General features: G+C 29.0%; 1 protein-coding gene across 1 annotated transcript in view; it reads right to left on the bottom strand.

Moving 5' to 3' along the window:
• The window catches only part of LOC136091059 (torsin-1A-like), a 74,166-nt gene extending 69,270 nt beyond the window's left edge, over positions 1-4,896 (bottom strand). The window contains exon 1 of the mRNA XM_065818043.1: positions 4,688-4,896. Coding sequence (XP_065674115.1) covers positions 4,688-4,823 — 136 coding nt within the window. The 5' untranslated portion in view covers positions 4,824-4,896. The remainder of the gene's footprint in view (positions 1-4,687) is intronic.
• Positions 4,897-21,396: the final 16,500 nt, after the last annotated feature.

The raw sequence follows: 21,396 nt of genomic DNA, 5'->3' as shown, positions 1-21,396 counted from the left end.
CTGAAGCTTTTGATGAAGTTTTGCATGCTGGTCTTTTCGGATCTATCAGATAACATATTTAAGATTATTGAATCCTTCCTTTACAATCCTAGTATAACTGTTGAACTCAATGAACAGCACTCTTCTTCATATCCTGTAACTTCAGGGGTTTCTCAAGGCTCACTTCGTGGCCCTAAACTCCTTTTTGCCTAAATTAACACTCTTCCTGATATTTTTACATCTAAGATGGCGTTTTTCGCTGATGATGCAACCATTTAATCTTGTCTTGACAAGAATCCAAGACTCACTGATTGCTTGGAGAAGGAGTTTTAGCTTAAAAAAGATCTCAATTCCGCAACCCCATAGGGTTTACAGTAGCTGTTGAACTTTAATCTAGATAAAACGCAATTTTTTTCACCTAATTGTTATCGTAATAATTTACATTTACTTTTATTTATGAACAGTAGAATACTCGTTAAGTCATCTAACCTTCATCTTCTAAAATTAAATCTTACTTCAAATCTTTCTTGAAAATTATATGTCCAAATACTTTGCAAAATTAGCATCTCTTAAGGTTGCATCTCTTTATTGTGCTCAATACATTATTTTTACGGGTTTTGAAACCGTCCTTGAATGGAATACTGTTTAAATATCTGGGGTGGATCTTTCAATGATGCTCTTTATTTTTTGACAATGTGCTTAAACGCATTATGAACATAGCTGTACCTGCTCTTGCAGCTAACCTCTTACCATTATCACATCGTCGTTATGTTGCTTTTCTTTCTCTTTTCTTCAAATACTTTAATGGACACTGCTTTATAGAGCTAAGGTCTCTTGTGCCATCTACTAAAATTCATTCTCGTGTTACTCGTCGTTCAATTAAGTCTCATCCTTTTTCTGTGACTATTCCAAAGTGCACCAAAACCTCTTAATCATCTAGTTTATTTGCTTAAACGTCAGCTTTTTGGATTTGTCGTTTTATTTTAGCTATACTTTTATTGTTTTAAAATTAGGTATTAACTTTAAAGTCAAATTATTTTTGTTAAAATTTCGGTCGATGTAGGTACACTAATCTCTTAAAGTTATTCGCTAACAACTCGCAATAAGACATAAGCCCTTTAAAATATGTCCTTAAAAACAAAAAAGTTTTTTTTTAAATTTAGTTTTACTATTTATTGAATGTTTGATTTCTTTATTTTAATTAATATATCGTTGTCTGCTTTCATGCTAACATAAAAGTATGAACACCGCTACGTAAAGCAATTTTTGTTCACTGTTATGGTTTCTCTACTTTATTTACAAATTAATTATAAATATGAATCCGAATGAAGCGTGTATGAACTTGATATAAAGCTAAACCACTAAAGATTTTAAATTTTTTTTCATAAATTGAAAAAGTTTTAAATTAGAGTCGCCAAACGCAATTGGAACATCCAGATTATCGAGATTATACATTTTTTTAAGATAACTGTTTATCTATGATTGTTACGCTAAAGTTGTAGTTTTTTTTTAAATTGAAATTCATTCCTATCAAAGCTCCAAGAAACTAATGTAAGTCGGAACTAACTTGAAAATAAACATTACAATTAAAGAACAAAGAAACGGTTGACAGAAGATATAAAAAGTTGTAGGTTGTATGAATCAGGAAAACATGAACACGGGACGGTTTCAAAGGGTTGAAGAGCAAGGGAAAGGTACAAGACGAATAAAAATTTTCAGGACATGCAGGAACAAATACAGCAAAGTAATGAAAATTTTTTGAATGACTAGTCAAGCGAATGAAAGTTTTGGCTAATGAAACAGAGATAATAGCTTCTTTGAGCTGAGGCAAAAGTTAACATAAGATAGGAACTTATAGTACCCAGAAATTACTAAAATCAAAGAAAGGTGTACACCTTTGACGTTGAAGTTAATAAAGTGGTTAGAAAGATAGATTTGACTTATTAAAAAATTACTAGATTTTACCATATAAAACAAGCTTATCAAAAAGATTAGCATGCCTAACTTTATAAAAAGTTTAAGAACAAAAATAATAGCCCTTAACAAAAACAACAGCCCAAGTCTTGCCATGTTTTTTGATTTATGAGTTTAATTGGAATATGACTTTTAGAACAGATGCTGGTGTGATTAGAATGTCTAGCAATGTTTCAACCTGTTTAACTGGAAAGAAGGGAAGAATACGTATATAAGATTAAAAAGTTGATTTAGAAGGAAAGTTCCTTGCAAACAGTAAGCCTTGTTCTTGGGGGAGTTAATAAAATTAGTTTTCTCGTTGAGATACAAAATGTTGGACCTGCCGTTGTTAGAAAAGCTGATAAACCTTTTCCTAAAGTCTTTAGAATCAAACTGGAGCTTGGCATAAGCATTAGCTTTTTTTGTATTGATTTCTTGTCATTTTAAATAGGCGTTGTTTACAAGAGAGTTGTTCTTTTGAAAAGCTGAAAAAATGATCATAATTAGATGGTAGCAGTTCAAGAAGGTGCAAACCGTAGAGTAGATTTAGGTTTGACTTAGAACTGACAAAAAGCAATAAAAATATCTATTCCTGGCTTGATCTTAGAGGTTGCCTAGGAGGTACACTTGTAAACCGAAAGAGATAAGATATCAGCCAAAGCAAAATCACAAAAAAAGTCTCAAAAAAATTCAAGTCAGCTTTAGAGTATTAGTAAATAAAGCCATGATAGTATAATTTCGAAGAATTAGTACACTAAAAAAGATTTATTGAGATGATTACATAATTAGAACCACATATTGGAGAAAAAGAAAAAACTTATCATAAGCTGGTGTCTAAAATGCGAGTCACAAATTCGATTTTATGTATAAGAGATTGAAAAATGCAGAAGTTTTTGATTTTAGTACCAAAAAAGTCATTGGTAGTAGAGCCGAGTCATTCAGTGTGATGAGCATCAAAGTCTCCAAAAACAACAATTTTAGCAGAAGGATAAATATATATTAGAAATTACACCTAAAAGAGTGCAATCATAGGATGAACAGTAATAAAGATAAAAAAGAAAGGTATTAGATTGAAAGGGGACTAGATAGAAGCAAAAAAAAGAATCTTCAAAAGATTCAAATCTGATTTTACAAAACATGAGTGAATAGATGACCAAGCCAAGTATTTTCTTATTGGAGCTGTTGCAAATTAAAAAACAATACCTATTTACACTGAGATCTGAGGAAGAAGTAGTGGTATTTAAATAAGTCTCACAAAAAGCTACAAAGTCTGGTTAATTTTGCAAGAGGTAAGATTCTACAGACAGAAGAAAGCTTTGCATACCTCAAACACGTGTAAATAATATATTAAAGCAGTAGAATAGATGGGATGGTTTTCTTCAATTATATTATTTTGGTTTACTTTAAGCATTGTTTAAGTTTAAAGACTTATTAGTATGGTTTTAGTTTTAAATTTGGCTCATCTACAGAATCGGAACGGCCTTTCAAGCAATGAGCTATGCATTTTTCTCATGTCTGTTAAATAATCCAAAGCTGTAATTTAGAACTGCATATGTAGCTTTGAAAATGCGCACCTATTACGCAACATGGCACTGTTAGTACTTTGTTATTTTATAGCTGGTAATGGAGTCAGCCTCACTGAGGCTATCTACAAGTAGCTGGATGTAGTTAACATCTACCCAAAATAGATGAGCATTATTATTAGGACATTATCTGTAGCCTTTACCCAACCAAGAGCCTTAAGTCTAGAAAATTTTAGCTGGATGGAGTTAGCATCTATCAAGAATGAGCATTTTTATGTCAAATTGTAAATCTAATTATATTTATAATATTATTATTATTATTACTAGTATGTTTAAAAAAACGCCGTATACGTCATTTCACCATTTTTTTGAATAAAATTTTGTGAGAAAATTATTTATTTTAAAAAGAGTATGAATTTATATCTAAACGAATAAATAAAAACATTAATAATTACTATAATCATGCATTGAAATAAAAACGCAAATTACTGAAGATCCTATATCGGAACGCTGTTGCTCCAACATCGGCTTGCTCCCATCGGACTGATGTTAAAAATTTATTATTTTGCCTTCATCGGTTCATAACCGTGTATATATAAATATGTATATATATATATATATATATATATATATATATATATATATATAAATTTATACATATATATTTATATATATATATATATATATATATATATATATATATATATATATATATATATATATATATATATATATATACATATATATATATGTATGTGTTTAGATATATATATATAGATATATATATATATATATGTATATATATTTATGTATATATATATATATATATATATATATATCAATATATATATATATATATATATATATATGTATATATATATATATGTATATATATATATAAATATATAAATATCAATATATATATATATATATATATATATATATATATATATATATGTATATATATATATATATATATATATATATATATATATATATATATATATATATATATATATATATATATATATGTATATATATATATATATGTATATATACATATATATATATATATATATATATATATATATATATATATATATATATATATATATATATATATATATATATGAATATATATATATAGATATATATATATATATATATATATATACATATATTATCAAAAAAAATAACAAAAAATGTTTATTTAGATATATATGTATACATACTTGATCTAGAAAATTTATCAATTAAAATTGAAGCAAGAGCACCACCAACAGCACCAGTAATAAACGTTATGGGCTCAAACAAATAAACTGCAGACAAAGAATTCAAAATAATAATCCATTTTAAGATGCTGTTCATTTTAGACTAGTTGTGATTTAGCTGTATAATTAAGTAAAATTGCACAACTAAATGAGAAAAGTAATCTAGACAAGAAAAGTAAGCAAATTCTTATTACAAAAACTATTTAACATAAAACAAAATAAAAATACTTAAAAAAATATCAATAAACTAAGATTTTGAAAATTTATTAACAATAGTCTATATTAAATTATTAGTCCTTGTATTAACTAAAGACAACTTGATTGCATAGCAATATAAACAAAAGTTATATAAATTTTTTGGTAGAATCAGATTAGATACCCATTAAATGTGCAAATTATTTCTTTATTATAAATTAAAAGCATCAATTGAAATCTCAGTATTAATATGATATAAAATAATGAAATTTATGATTAAATAAAATAAATATTTTATAATTAAATCAAAATTAAGTTTTTCTCAGAGCACCACGGAAGAGCATTTAATAGGAAGTTTACGCCTTCTTCCCAACCGATTTCGCGAAATTTGCGTAAAGGTTCTGCTAATGAGATTTGCATATTTCTAAACGCTTTGACTAGCAGAGAATTTTCAAAGTACACTATTAAATATTTGATATAATAACTTATACTAATATTTCGCAAGTAAAAAATCTTAAAAAAGTCATGTTTAACAAAAAGTAATTTCAAGACTTATAAATGCCTTTCCTTCTAGTTATTTGCATGAAATATTTGGATTAAATTTTCAGTTTTTACCGTTAGTCTCAAATGAGTTGAAACTAAATGGTCCAGTTTTCCTGGGTATGTATTTATCCAATAATTTTGCTATTTTTTTTTTTTTTAAACATAATCTAAACTTGCAAATAGAAAAATACATTTTTAGTTTTGATGCAGACAAAAAGTGCATATCAATATTTTGAATTAGTCGTGGTTTGTTTTATGGTAGTTATCAAGGTTATATATATATATATATATATATATATATATATATATATATATATATATATATATATATATATATATATATATATATACATATATTCATATACATACATATATATACACCCACATGTATATATATATATATATATATATATATATATATATATATATATATACATATATTCATATACATACATATATATACACCCACATGTATATATATATATATATATATATATATATATATATATATATATATATATATATATATATACATGTGGGTGTATATATATGTATGTATATGAATATACATATATCTAAACATATATATGCATATATAAATATATGTATATATATATATATATATAATATATATATATATATATATATATATATATATATATATATATATAAATGTATGTATATATGCATGTATGTATATATGTATGTATATATATTTAGATAAGCGTTTTTACTATTTTATTATTGCTCCGTTTTTTAAGAACATTTAGCACTCTGTTTGTAGAATACACTAACGTAATTTATATATATATATATATATATATATATTTATATATATATATATATATATATATATATATATATACATATATATATACATATATATATATATATATATATATATATATATATATATATATATATATATATATATATATATATATATATATATATATAAAAAATAATATATATATAAAAATTTAATTGACATCTTTGATAGTATGTGTAATAATATTATAAGCATTAAAACATCATATGCGGTATCATACTATTTATTTCTTTTTTAAGTGATATATCGGCTCATATAGCGAGAGCCACTATCTAACTAATAAAACCGTTAAAAAAACCGTTTAAAGATTATTTTATGTTCTTGAATTCGTGTGGAAATCTTTTTTCTTGTTTTACCAATATAACATGCACCACATGTGCAATTAAGTTGGTACACTCCTGGATGATTGTTTGGAGGCAGTTTAGACTTGTTTCGGCAGAGTATATTTATCAAGGGATTACCAAAACGGAAGACTGTTTTAACACCGACTTTACGAAACTCTCTTCTTAGAACAAAACTTAATTTTGGGACCCATGGAAAAATAACATGATTTTTGGTATCAATTTTTTGAGAACTAGATTTATTGTGGAGTATTTATAACTTTTAGCAATACCTGAATACTGTTTATATGAACGTCCATTTTCAGTAAAAACTTTAATAAGAAAATTAATTTCATCTTGAATATTATGTTCTGAACAAATTTTGTATGCTCGCGCTAAAAAACCTTTAAAAATACTAACTGCGATATTCGGTGAAATACATGATTTTGGTTTTATAAGTACGTTTGTAATTGCATCTTTACGGTGCGCAGTGGGCCAGTGGCTGGACAAATGTATGAAACCAATGTCATAATTTTAATGTTATAATAGTTTTAAACATTTATTTAGATATCATAAAACAATTTAAAACCGTTTATATACACTTAAAACTTTAATGATTATACTTATGATGTGGTTGAAGTAGACGCGAGTGTAAATTAGAAAAAAAAAATATAAAGAGAAAAATGTTGTTTAAAAATTTGAAGGAAAAAAATAACATTTAAATAAAATATTTCGCTTTTTAAAATATTATATTATAACTCTATATATTATCTGGATTTTAAAAGTTGTTTGACTAAAATTGGTATGTAATTAACATATAAGCAGCAACTTTAAACACGCCTATTATTTTATATTTTATTGTATGACTTTTGCTTTTATTTGACAAAGTTTTTTTTTTATTGCTACATCTTGCTTTTATACTTAGATATTTTGAAGCTTGTATATGTTTTCTTTAATAATTTCATAAATATGGCTGCCACTAGGCGCGACTTTGCTTTTCTTTCACATTTGAACATCTCTTACCTGACAAAAAATCTGTATTTGCGCTCAAAAACTTTTATTTGCACAAAATTTTCAAAAACGCGGAAAACATATAATACGATCTTACTCATACTAAGCGTAGTACTGAACAATAATATATATGTAAATATATATATATATATATATATATATATATATATATATATTTATATATATATATATATATATATATATATATATATATATATATATATATATATATATATATATATATATATATATATATATATATATTTTATATACATATATATATACATATTTTTATTTAGGTTTCATGAGTGTCACAAGAAACGAAATTCACCAGTTTATCAGACTCAACGGTCTGTCAATACATAAAATATTTATACTTGTATACAACCTTGTTTAAGAACATGATTTGAGGTTTCACGGTAAAAAGTTTGAGAGTCAATTTCATTTATTTATTTCTGAATATGGTAAAAGATGGACTCGAAGTAAACAAACCGATGCAAAGTTTATTAGGAAGAATTCAGCTTGGCTTGAAAATGATTTTAATACATTAATGAAGGAGAGTAAAAACAAATAACTCGGCAGACCTTCATTACCATTTGAAGATTCGTCTTCAAAAACAAAGAAAAGAAAAGTTCCAACTTTGTCAGCTTCAAGTTCTTGTGAGCTGTTGTTTGCTAGTGGCACACACCTTTGGAAAGAAGTTAGAAGAAAAGATGCTCAGATAGCAATAAAGGTGGCGGATAACAAAGATGCTGAACTAGATCATTCTGATAATACATCTGAAGAAGCGTTGGCTCTTTTGTTAGATAATGAGATGAGCAAATCTCAATATCAGCGCTTAAGAAACAATGCAAAAAGCAAAAAAAGTAATTTATATCCACCATACAATGATTTACGTGAGGCAAAAGAGAGGTGTTTGCCTAGTCGTGAATCATGGTCAGCAACAGATTACTCTGCAGGCATCATTTTCCAAGCATTAGTAGATCATACTGTGCTGCGGTTGTTAGAAGTACAACATGATGTTTTCAATTCGTTTGTTTTTGATAGGCTAATTCTGCGCTCAAAGGCAGGTTTTGATGGGTCAATTGGTGAAAGTATTTATGCACAAGTTACTGATGAGCTCGAAATTAGAAGCTATTTCCAAGAAGCAAAATTGTTTGTTACCTGATTTGTACCACTTGAATTGACAGGATTCTCTGGTCAAGTGGGGAAGATTGTTTGGAGAAATCCACATCCGTCATCAACATTGTACTGCCAAATTGTGCGATTTAGGTTTGTAAAGGAGACAACTGATGTAGTAAATGCAGAGCATCAATTTCTTGAAAATGCTATTGGAAACTTAACTACAACTCCGGTGCCTGAGTATGAAAACTTAACTGTTCTTCACAAAGTTGATGTTACCATGATAGATGTAAAATTAGCCACTGCATTATCTACAGTTACTAATTCAAGTCAGTGCTGCTCAGTTTGTGGTTCAATGCCTGGTCAAATGAACCAACTTAATATTGTTTGCAATTTGCCATTAACTCCGACCGGATTAAAGTATGGCATCTCAACACTTCCTGCATTGACTCGTAGGATGGAGTGTTTGTTAAAAGTCGGCTACAAAGCTGAAGTGAATAAATGGGCATCAAGGTCAGATGCAGACAAAGAAAAAGTTAAAGCTAAAATAAATTTAATTCAATCTCGGTTCAGAAATGAATTTGGGCTGGTGATTGATAATAATCGCAATACTGCTCGATGTTTCTTCAGAAATGCTGAATAAACAGCAGCAATTCTCAATGTTGATATGCATTTAATTAAAAGGATATATATTGTGCTATGCACTTTGTCATCTGGTTTTATGATTGATGCTGATAAATTAAAAGACTATTGCTTAGAAACAGTACAGCTTTTTACACAACTTTATTCCTGGTACTGCATGCCACCGAGCTTGCACAAAACTTCGATACATGGATGGCAGGTTGTTGATGAGATGGTGTTGCCAATTGGGATGATGAGTGAAGAGGCCTTAGAGGCACGAAATAAAGACTTTAAAAATTCCGCGAATTTTTTTCAAGGAAGTGTTCGCGTTTACAGACAAACGAAGACCTTTTACGGCGTTTTATGTGCTCATCCGATCCAGTAATCAGTGCTTTACGATCACCTAAGCACCCTAAAAAAGAAAACTTTCCAGATGGTGTTGTGCAACTCTTAAAAGAAAGCCATTCTTTTATTTTGTAATTTTGCCTTAATCATATTGTACATAATTATTTTGTATTTTTAAATATATAGACCTACCACTTACTAAGCTTGTACTACTTGTAGCATACATTGTCAAAGATTTTCGTGAATGCATGGGTACAATAATACCCATACAACTTTGAAAAATTCTGTAGACGCTTGTAAAATCTGCTGATTAGAAAAACTAATTAACGAAGCTAGAGTATAATTTTTTTACAGGAAACCAAGTTTATCAAGCAACGTGTATTAGCACGTGTAATAACACTAGTTAATCATACTAAACTGAAAAACGTTTTGCTTTCTGCAAGCGAGGATCAAAGGGAGGATTTCATAATAAAACACGTGCTAAATAGTGTACATAGCACAAATAAAACATATACAACTAATAAAACTTAGTTGTTGCTAAGCAAAATTAGGTATCCATAGCAAATAAATAAGAAAAATATGTTTACTTTTTTAAAAAGCATGACCTCATATTGGTTATGTAAAACTTGGTGAACATAACACTTGTAAAAATATCTGGAAAAAAAAAACTATGTTTTTGCTACGCAAAATTAGGTATCCATAGCAACGAACTAAAAAAATAACACCTTCATAAGAAGCGCAAACATCATATTATTATTCATCCTAACTTTAGTCAATATAGCCCTAATATTAAATAAGTTATGAATTTTGTCCAGTAAAAGTGATTTCTGGCCCACTGTGCGGTGTATGGAAAACTCATATTTGTGAAGGGAGTGATTAGATAAAATACAAATATCTAAAAAATTTAATTGGTGTTGAGCATTTTCGTATTCACATGTATATGGGATTGATTTATCTTGTGAATTTAAAAGTGTTAAAAAAGAATTTGCGTCATCAATATTAGTAAATCGAGCGTGGCTATCATCAACGTAACGTTTGTAAGACTTTGGTGCAATATTGACATTTAAAGCCTGTTGCTTATGACAAGAAGTCTACTAAAGATAATTTAGTTCGTTGTATAAGATCATCTCTATCTTTGTTTAGCATATCAATAACTTTAAAAGTTGCTTTATCAAGTGGCACTGATAAGTATAAATTAATAATATCAAATGACACCTGAACTTCGTCATTAATAAACCATTCTTTTGCTATTGATACTAACGAAAATGAATTTTTAACACGGCATTCATTTTTGTTTAAAGTTGGTTGTATTATCTCAACAAGATGTTGCGTAAGTTTATGTGGTGGTGTGCCAATTGCCGAAACTATTATTCGCATTGGATAAGCTTTTTCACTTTTATGTCCTTTAATACAACCGTACAAACGGGGTGAAATTGCATCTGAAGGATATATTTTACTATCGTTTGTTTATCTAGTTTTTTATCTTTTTTTAATTTACTAAGGGTACGTTGAATAAGATTTAGGAATTTCTGATTTGGATCAACTGTAGATACTGCGCAATCGCCTAGTTGTTCCTTTTTTTTTGTATTGCTGATTCTGAATTTAAAATACATTACCTTTATCAAATGGATATAATTTTATGCTGGTTGAACTTTTTAGTTCATTGATAGCTAGACGTTAATTTTTAGAAACATTACTATTAATTATCACTCTTAAATATTTGGTTTATGTTTTGCTGATAATCTGTCTTAAATTCTGCCCTTACTAGGTTCACATTTTTTTCTAAATTTAAAGCGCATTCCTCAGATGATGTTATAATATCAATAAATGGTATTTTATTTTATGTTGGAATAAATTGCGGACCAAGACATAATAAGTTTTCCTGTTCACGTGAGATTGATATATTCAAAAGATTTAATATTGGATTTATAAAGTTAGTAGATGGTACTGAAATAGTTTTCGAAGAATTAAATTTTTTTATAGGGGAGAGTCGCCCATTATGGACCGTCCCCTTTTATGGACCACCGAAGAAACAAATAAATGCGATTTTATTTTTAAAATTTGGAAACGTAGCATTAAAGAGTGACTTCCGTTCAGTTAAATTGCATTTCAATGATGGCAGTCAGCAAGAATACTTCAAAAAGGTAAGTTAGTATTTTATTTGGTTATTTTTTTCTAAAAGTACACTCGCTTTTTTTTGTGTGTCATTCTACAAATAATTGAACCAGGACAATGCTTCTATGCTAAATGGAAAGCTTTTTCATTACATTTCTTACTAAATACAAGCGTGTTGCTCCAAATGACATCGTTTTGGTTTTATTTAGTAAAATTAGATGCCCATGTGGTTCTCCAAATATGGACCAACTGCTGTCCCTAAAATAGACCAGTGGTTCAAGATGGGAAACTGTAGTCCATATTGGGGAACATAAGTTCTTATTCTCTTGGATGTTATTATTTTATCATAGGCTATTGATAAATTAAATTATCTTAATCTTATGTTTTATTTTAATCTTTGATTTTTATTAGTATTTGAAATTTGACTAGACTATAGCCTGACTATAGAATCTATAGAAGATTATAATTATTTAATTATAGTCATTATAGATCTACTAAGTAATTACTATTACTATAATTGACCTATTAAATTTAAATTAGATAATTATATAATAATATAAGTTAAGATATAATTATAAGGCTAAGGGTCTAAAAATAATTAAGAATCATTATTAATATTATAGTATTATTATAGTTATAGGCTATAGGCCTAATGAATAAAATTAAATTAATAATAATAATAATAGCCTATTAATAATAATAAATAATGATAAATATTTATTAAGTATTATATTTGTAGTGGTAGATTGGAGTAGGTAAATTTAGACAAATTTTTTTTTAAAATTTTGCCCTGTCCTACAATTTATTTCAATTTTTTTTTTTTAATCAGGGGCTGCTGGATGATCTTCAACGTGCTACTGAGGCGTAAAGAAATGGTGATATTGGCTTGAACAAATGTGCAGCCACATACGGCATCCCCAAAGCAACTCTGTAGAGGCATTTTGATAATGCTAACAAGTTTGCTAACGGCTTTAAAAAGCTAGGCAGAAGTACTATCTTTCCTGCGGATGTTGAGCTAGAAATACACAACCTAGTTTTAAAATTGGAGGTCATGTTTTTCGGAATGTCGTGGAAAGATTTAATGACTCTGGCATTTGAAGTTGCAGAACACAAGGGTTTAAATTACCCATTCAATAAGGATAAAGGTCAAGCTGGGAAAAAGTGGTATTACAAATTTTTAACCAGGTTCCCTGACCTCTGCCTCCGCCAACCAGAAGCTACTTCCATGTCGCGAGCCAGCGGCTTCAACCTGGGGGATGTTGACAGGTTTTTTAAATTACTAGAAAATTTAATAAAAGATCATTGCCTCAAGGCCAATAACATTTACAATATTTATGAAAATGGTATTTCAACCGTGCAAAAGAACTGCCAGCGCGTGCTTGGCCTAAAAGGCAAAAAACAGATAGGTAGCATAGCCAGTGCAGAAAGGGGTGTTAACAAAACAGTTGTCTGATGCGTAAATGCTGGTGGAACACATTATGTTCCACCAATGATTATATTCAAAAAAAAACGGGTTCCTGATGAACTGGGAGATGGTGCACCAGAAGGCAGCATTGTAACATGTTCTGATTCAGGATGGATAAATTCTGAACTTTTCGTACAGTGGATGAGAATGTTCATCAGTCATGTGAAGCCAACAAAAGATGATAAGGTTTTACTTATTTTAGATGGCCACAAATCCCATACTTAAAATCTTGAGGCCATTCAGCTTGCCATTGACAACAATGTCATAATGTTGTCACTTCCACCTCACACAACACACAAACTGCAGCCTCTGGATAAAGCTTTTTTTAAGCCCCTTAAAGTCTACAACGACAGGGAGGTGGAAAAATGGCTGAGACTAAATCCAGGACGTTCAGTGAGTTCATATCAGGTGGCCAATCATTTTCAACTGGCATATGCAAAGGCTGCTACCATGTCAACAGCAAATAATGGTTTTGCATCGTGTGGAATTTGGCCACGCTCACGAGATGTTTCTAAACCTCAGGATTATGCGTCATCATTCGCTTCTCAATCAGGAGACCACGAGACCATGGTGTCTTCACCACTTACATCAGGGACATTACCAGCACAAGCCCAGGAAGCTTCGATACCAGCATTGGTATGTGTAATTAGACTAGCACAAGACCAGGAGGGTGTGCCACCACTTCCAGGCATAATGGATGAGATGGTTCCAAAACCAACAACTTATGTGACCCACCCAGTGTCACCGGCTGTTGAAACGTCCCATTCCAAAACAGTTCTGCCACAGGTGCTGGAAAATTTTTTGCGCATCCCAATTTACTCTGATGGGAAATGTTTTTTTAGGTCAGTTGTTGTGTGCACAACACCAGATCTTCAGTCAGCTCAGCGATTAAACGGCAAGCTGGTCAGTCCACTGCTTCATCTGAAGGAAACTGCTATGGCTGACTCACTTCGTAATCAGCCTGTTATCCATTTGATATCTAATTTGGAAATATTGTCTGTTGACATGCACGGGGATGCCTTAAATGCTGACCAACCCCAGCATCTTTAACTTGTTAGAAGAGCGTATTGCTCACATTACCAAACCAGACTCGTTTGTGGGAGAATGAGAGATAAATCAGATCTCCTGTCTTCTGAAAACAAAAATTGTGATTCACAATGCAAACAGGAATGTGCTGATGTATGGTGAAGAACATAGTGGTAACTCTATCACAGTGAAGTACACCATGTTTAAAAATAACTCTGGGCACTATGAGGCACTAATTTTTTACATCCGGGCTTTGTCTCCAATTCAGAGACTGGTCCCTGTTCTTCCCCCAAAGGTGCAGGCAAAAGGAAGTGTCGCAAAGAACAGTCAGAAATTCTTACTTCAAGTCCATATAAAAAAATTCTTACTTCAAGTCCAAAAACAAACACAAAAGTTAAAAAGTCCAAAAACACAAAAATAATTAAAGAAAAAGTAGTAAAGAAATGTAAGAAACCCAAAATGAATTCAACAACTAGTACCAGTATTTTAAATAAAATTTCATGGCTTTGTTTTATGTGTGGAGAATGTAACATAAAAAATATGATATGCTGTCGATCCTGCAAAAGATGGGCACATGAAGAATGCGCAGGAACTTTAGATTGTGACTTTATTTGTGAACTTTGTAAATAAATTTTGAAATATTATTACACATCAGTATTCATGTTTTTGTGTGTGCTAAATGTTAAAATAGTAAAACACTTTATAAATAAAACTGAGTGTATGCATACATGGGCATGAGACTGGTAGAATTAGAATCAAATAAATGGTGGCTGGCTTAAACTTAATTACTTTTTTTTTTTCAAAAAGGACATCTAAAAACCTGTTAAAAATTAGAAGCTTACATACTCTTGAGTATTTATATTCTAATAATTCTGTCTTTAGTGTGTATATAATTTGTTTAAATGACCAAGTCAAACCGTTTATAACTAGTCCATAATAGGAACCTCAATGGTCCATATTTGGAGCACAAGCTTAAAGTTCCCCCAATATGGACCACTTACGTTTTTGACACATTTTATAACTATTAATAAATCAACAACTACAAGCTTCATATAATATGTTCAGCTGAAGGTAAGAAGTGGTTTACAATATAAAAGTTAACTATTTAAGCAAAAGTGAGTGAATTATACACTCTGCAACAAAAGTGGTCCATAATCGGCGACTCTCCCCTATGAATTTATGTGGAAAAGATTCTTCTTATTCAAAATGTGCAGTACCGGTTGAAATTCTTACTGATAAATCACAAGAAAGATTAAATCAAAATTTTAAAAATGAAATTTTGCAAGTAAATAGAGATGATTCTATTGGCATTATTGCGAAGTGTGACCGAACAATTTTGATGATTGGGTCACTACTTTACGAGAAAGTGAGAAGAAAACTTAGCAAAAAAAGTGAAGTTCAAATCATCTTGTCCCTGTTTTAATTCCCGAAGATACTGTCCGTGCTATGGAAATTTTTTCCGATCCAGTTGTTAGAAGCAATGTGGGAGTTTTGGAATCAAACGTTTACGTATTTCTTAGTTGTCAAAGTTCAGAAAAGCATTGTTCAGGCTGGCATAGCTTAACTAATGTTTGTGATAAACTGCCTATTATAAATAAGTCTAGATTAACTGGTACAACAAATAGACATAGATTAAGCACGCTTATGGCTGAAATAATCCTTCGTGATTTAGAAAAAAGTTTAGTTTTTAAACATTTTGGTCATAGCAAAAATATAAATGAAAATATTTATCAAGCACCAGCCGCCCACCAACAAATTTTGTCTACAGGAAAACACTTTTTGGCTATCGACGCAGGTATAAAGTAGTTTTTGTATCATTAGAGTATACTCTATATACTCTATATACTCTATACTAGTATAACTAAACAAATATAAGATATAGTTTTAAAGATATTTATATACTTTATAATAGAATTTAATATATAATACTTTAAAAGTAAGTTATGTTTTTACATTAAAAAAATAGGTTATTTGCGCGCAAATTATGACAATCTAAGTTAAAAATTTTAAGAAGTCTTGTTGATTTATAAATAATTACATACTTCACTTGAACGACTTGCAAGTTTATTTATTAAATTAGACTTAAATTATATTTTTCAATAATAAGTTCTTTTGCATTAAATAATATTTACTTTATGATATTCTAAAATTATTTTCAAAAATTTATTTTTTATTGATGCAGGAAGCAGACCCAAGAATCCCAAACGTATGAAAACCAGTTTAAGTTTGATTCAAACAGGTGGGAATTTACATTTTGAAATCTTGAGTTTCTATTACTTTAAATAAATAAACTGCACCTAAATTTAACTTTAAATAGTAGATCCCAATGGTGAACTTGAAAAAGGAGGCAAACTTGAAAATGAGGCAACTGATCATTTACATGGTAATGTTTGATTTTTCTTTATTAAATAGTGGGAACAGAGGAATATACTTTTAAACAGTTAAACAGAGGAATATACTTTTTTTAGTAATGTTATTAAATCTTATATTTGTTATTATTTGATTATAAAACTTATAATGATTATATATAAAATTTAAAGATCTTTACTTCTAGAAAAACCTTTAAAAAGTCAGCATCTGTCAAAAGAAATTAAAAATTTAAATGTTGAACTGAATAAATCTCCTGCTCAAAAATTAGAAGGTAATTTTGGACTCTTTTGCAAAGGGGTTTTCCAAATTATATGTTGCACAATTCCTAACACTCATTTTTTTACCCCTTCTCCCACCTCTTCACAACATCGTAATTCTATAGTAGCGAGTTCCTTACGAGTCGTCAAATCCCTTTTCCGTTCCTAAAAAAAGTGTGACGCAAGTTATCTGGCTAACCCCAAACCTGCTAACTGTCTTAATTTGCCTCAAAAAAGCTGTATAAAAACTTGTCTTTACTTAATAAAAGTCGTTAACAGTTTTACCGGTCTTTTTCCCTACTTTCTTCATCCCGCATCCGACAGCCGTCTAAACTAACAAAAAATACAATTATTTATTACTTAACACAGTTTGATCTATAATTGTCATTGATTTGTAAATAGAACAGTAATTCTTTTTTGCATTAGCCAGTTTTGGTATATTTACTCAATAGTAAAATAACATATAATAATAAAAATGAAAGCTTTTTAAATTTCTGAAAAGATTTTAATTAGCTTTTGCAATTTTCGTTTAGAAAGAACGTATACTCAGAACGTATACTAGAGTATGATGAAATAAAGGTCTTCTGTAACCAAACTGGGATTCGAGAAAAAGCTTTAAGAAACAAAATTAACAACGAACGAGTAAAATGGACGAGCTTACGAAAAAAAAGAAAAGAAGAACTTAATATTTAAATATTTGTGATTTGTGTTTGTTTAAATCACTATAAAAGTTGTTAAGTAACCATTTGATAAATAAATAAATCGAATAAATCTTATGAGTTAAATAAAATTTGCGACGTATAAAAGCAATATTTAAGTCTCCGCCTTTTTGTTATGTTTTTAGTGAAATTAATATATTCATATTAAGGTCACTAAAAACAATCATTTTTGATATAATAAATATAAAAAATAAACAAAATTGTTTTCATAAACAAATTTTAATTTTTTTAAGTTGTAACAACTGGAGAATTTCTGACTATAAAACTGTAATCTTTTATAGTGAGTTATGTATAATTTTAATAGAAATAATTGTTTAACTAAATAATTCAAGCTTGCTTTGCTTTTGCTACTCTAAGTAGCTGTAGTTCAAGCTATAATTAGATTTGTACTTATTTCCTTCATAAAATCCTTATTAAATCCTTCATAAAATCCTTTATAAAATCCTACTCTCTTAACTTCAAATAGTTTAAATAGTATTTTAATGAAAATCTTATGAAGGATTATAACATACTTTATTTAACGCCAAGCCTGAAAACTTTATAGTAATAAGCAAAGCATTACAACTGTTTTTTTACAGCACTCCAAACAATCATATAATCAGCACATAAACAATCAATATTAAGAAACTGCAATAATTAAATATTTTAAACGCTAAAATACTTCGAAAAGCCGGACAGTGCTCAAACGATGTAAAAGCTTAAAGTTATTCAATCACCCAGGCGCATAGTGGAAGCAAAAATTTGCATTTAAAATTAAATTATTATACACCATTTTACAGCTGAAACTTTCAGCTTTTATATAATGTATATTTTTGTATAATTATCATGTACTTTTACGCTGTACAATAAAAGCGTTTTTTTTAGTTTGATAATATTTTGTGTGTTACTAACTAGGGTAAAACACCTGAATGTTGCCACTTTCGTGAACTTGTCCGATATAAAATATTGATTCCGCTCTTATTTTTATAAGTTATAAATCTGTTAGTCTTAGCCTATAGATCGAGAATTGGTCTTTACGATGCTCAAAGAACAAATGACCTCCGATAATAAATACGGGAGCAATAGCCTCCGAAAGAGCCAAATGGCGACCACTACCAAGAAACATATGTTTGCCATCTGGGAATTTTTACTTTTGCTAATGTTATACTAGTTCGCCACGATTAATTTTTTTTCAAAAACTTGTCTTTTTCTTTTTGATAAACATTTAATTTCAAGTCTAAATTATTATTAAAGAATCAAAGTTTTATATACATTATTTTTCACTTTCATTACAAATAAACTAGAAATCTCCGGTCATATCATTGCGTGTCATTTAAAAAAAAAGAGAAAATAACATTAATAAATAATATGTGGAAATGTTTTTATTTATTTTTTTATTAATTTATTAAAACAACAGCTCAATCATAGAGTGGTCACTTTGAAGTTGTTTTTACCTGAATAAAATGATGTTTTAAATTTTCTTCTTTTGTTTGCATTGGCTTAGTGTGCATATCTTTTTTTTTACTGGGGGTTTTGACTTCTTCGCCAAATCAGTTGCCGAGCATTTATTCATTCTTTCAACCTTTGCGCGCTCTTGGTCTTTCTTTTTCTCTTTCACTCCCGCCAGAATAGATGCAACTTGACCTGACGTCACAACAGATGGTGATTGAAGCTTTTGCGCAACAGTGCGAACTTTTGTTTATAATTACAGTTATAAACAAAGTTAACAGTTTATAGATTTAGTCTATAAAAAAAAAAAATGTTTTTATGACCATACATATCACTAAGTTTAAAATAACATAAGATCAATATTAAAATATAATTAAAAAATGCCCATGACTAACCTAGAGCTTTTTGGCGAAGGAAACCATCTATGGTTGATCATGACAGAAATAATACTAGACCTCTCTTGTTTGAAGGAAGCACCATTTGTCTAATTATCAGAGAAGAATAATGTTGATTAATTCCACTAGTAGAGGGTTGGCTCTTGGGAGAATTTGGATTTGTAGATGTGCTGGTTTGTGTCTCCAAATTGCCTATTTTGTTCAAACTCAAAATCAAACCAGTTTCTTTGTTTGCTTGTTTTAAACACTCTAATCTAGACAATCCATTACAAATGTATACCTAATACAAACTTTTAAAATTCTGCATAAATATTTAAAAAAATAGTTTTAGCAGGGGCTTTAGATGTTAAAATATGTTAAACCAATTAATTAAAGAGCCTATGGAATTATTTGAAAATGTATACATAAATATACTTGTTTAAATATTCTTAAATAAAAACGTATTGGTATTTAACTTGTAAATTGATAAAAATAATAAAATGGATAAAAATAAAAATACTGATAAAAACAAAATGCAATCAAATACAGAAGCTACAGAAATATCTGTGAAATTAGTTCGTGAAATACTCTCTGAGATGTTTAAGAAACAACAAAAAGACATACTAAACTTATAAGTGGAAATTTAAAAAATGCAAATGATAGAATCGATGGACTTTTGAAAGAAATTAAAGAAATTAAAGAAACGTGCAAAGCTTTGCAAGCTGAAAGTAATTTAAGAAAATTTGAAATGGGAAAAATAAATGACAGACTCTCAAAATTAGAACAGACTCAAAAAGATATTGAAAACAGTATCACTTTTACACAAGATACACAGGAAGAAAAAATTAATAAAATTGAAGAAAAAATTATTACAAAAGTAGCATTTAATGCGGAAGAAAAAAATAAGCTGCGACAACTGGAAGATCGACTGAGAAGAAATAATTTGCGTCTCGAAGGAATAGCAGAAAGTGAAAATGAAAGTTGGAATGTATCTGAAGAAAAAGTTCTTAATATCTTTGAAAAAAATCTAAATGTAAGTGGCGCAGTTATTGAAAGGGCACATAGAACCGGAATAATTGGGCTTAGCAAACCTAGATCAATCGTGATAAAACTCCTGTACTATAAAGATAAAATTAGCATATTAAAGAATTCAAAAAAGTTAAAAGGAACAGGAGTATTTATAAATGAGAACTACTCCTTGGACAACCTAGATACGAAAAAATCTCTTTGAAGAAATGCGAACTACAGGAACAACGGTAAATTTCTGTTCAAGTTCTGTTCTGTTCAAATTCTGTTTAAATTCTGTTCTGTTCAAATTCTGTTGTTATTTATGTTAAAATAGTAGTTAAAGATTTTAAAAAATCACATAAAAAGTAGCTGAAAGTATATTTATTTATTATATTTTTATGTCTTAGAATCAATATTCTTAGTTTTTATTGTTAAAATGACGGAAGCCAACAGTTTTAATATTTTTGACAGTTTCAGAAAGGAAATACGCACCAAACCCGAATCAATGACGATCATAAACATGAACTTTTTTGACGAAATTTCAGTAGATACGACTTATTACAATGTTGACGATTTTAAACATGTTGTAGCTTCATCATCTCATTTTCGATTATTACATTTAAACATCAGAAGCATAAATAAAAACTTTGAAAATTTAAAATTGATGTTAAATAATATAAGTAACAAGTTTAGTATTATCTGTCTGACAGAAACTTGGTGTCATCGAGACGCAATAATTTCTAACTTTCAATTATCAGGGTAGAAAAGTGATTTCTCATCAACCGAGAAGCACGGACTGGCGGGGGCGCGTCCATTCGTCAAAACTCATTGGTTTTTTAACATGTTGAAAACCTCAAAGTAAATGACGCTGATTGTGAGTTATTAACTATTGAAATAATTAATAAAACAAATAAAAATAAAA

Source organism: Hydra vulgaris, chromosome 14, assembly GCF_038396675.1.
Source record: "Hydra vulgaris chromosome 14, alternate assembly HydraT2T_AEP".
Classification (NCBI taxonomy): Eukaryota; Metazoa; Cnidaria; class Hydrozoa; order Anthoathecata; family Hydridae; genus Hydra; species Hydra vulgaris.
The sequence above is the reverse complement of the archived record's forward strand: the minus strand, read 5'-3'. Positions and strand labels throughout refer to the sequence as shown.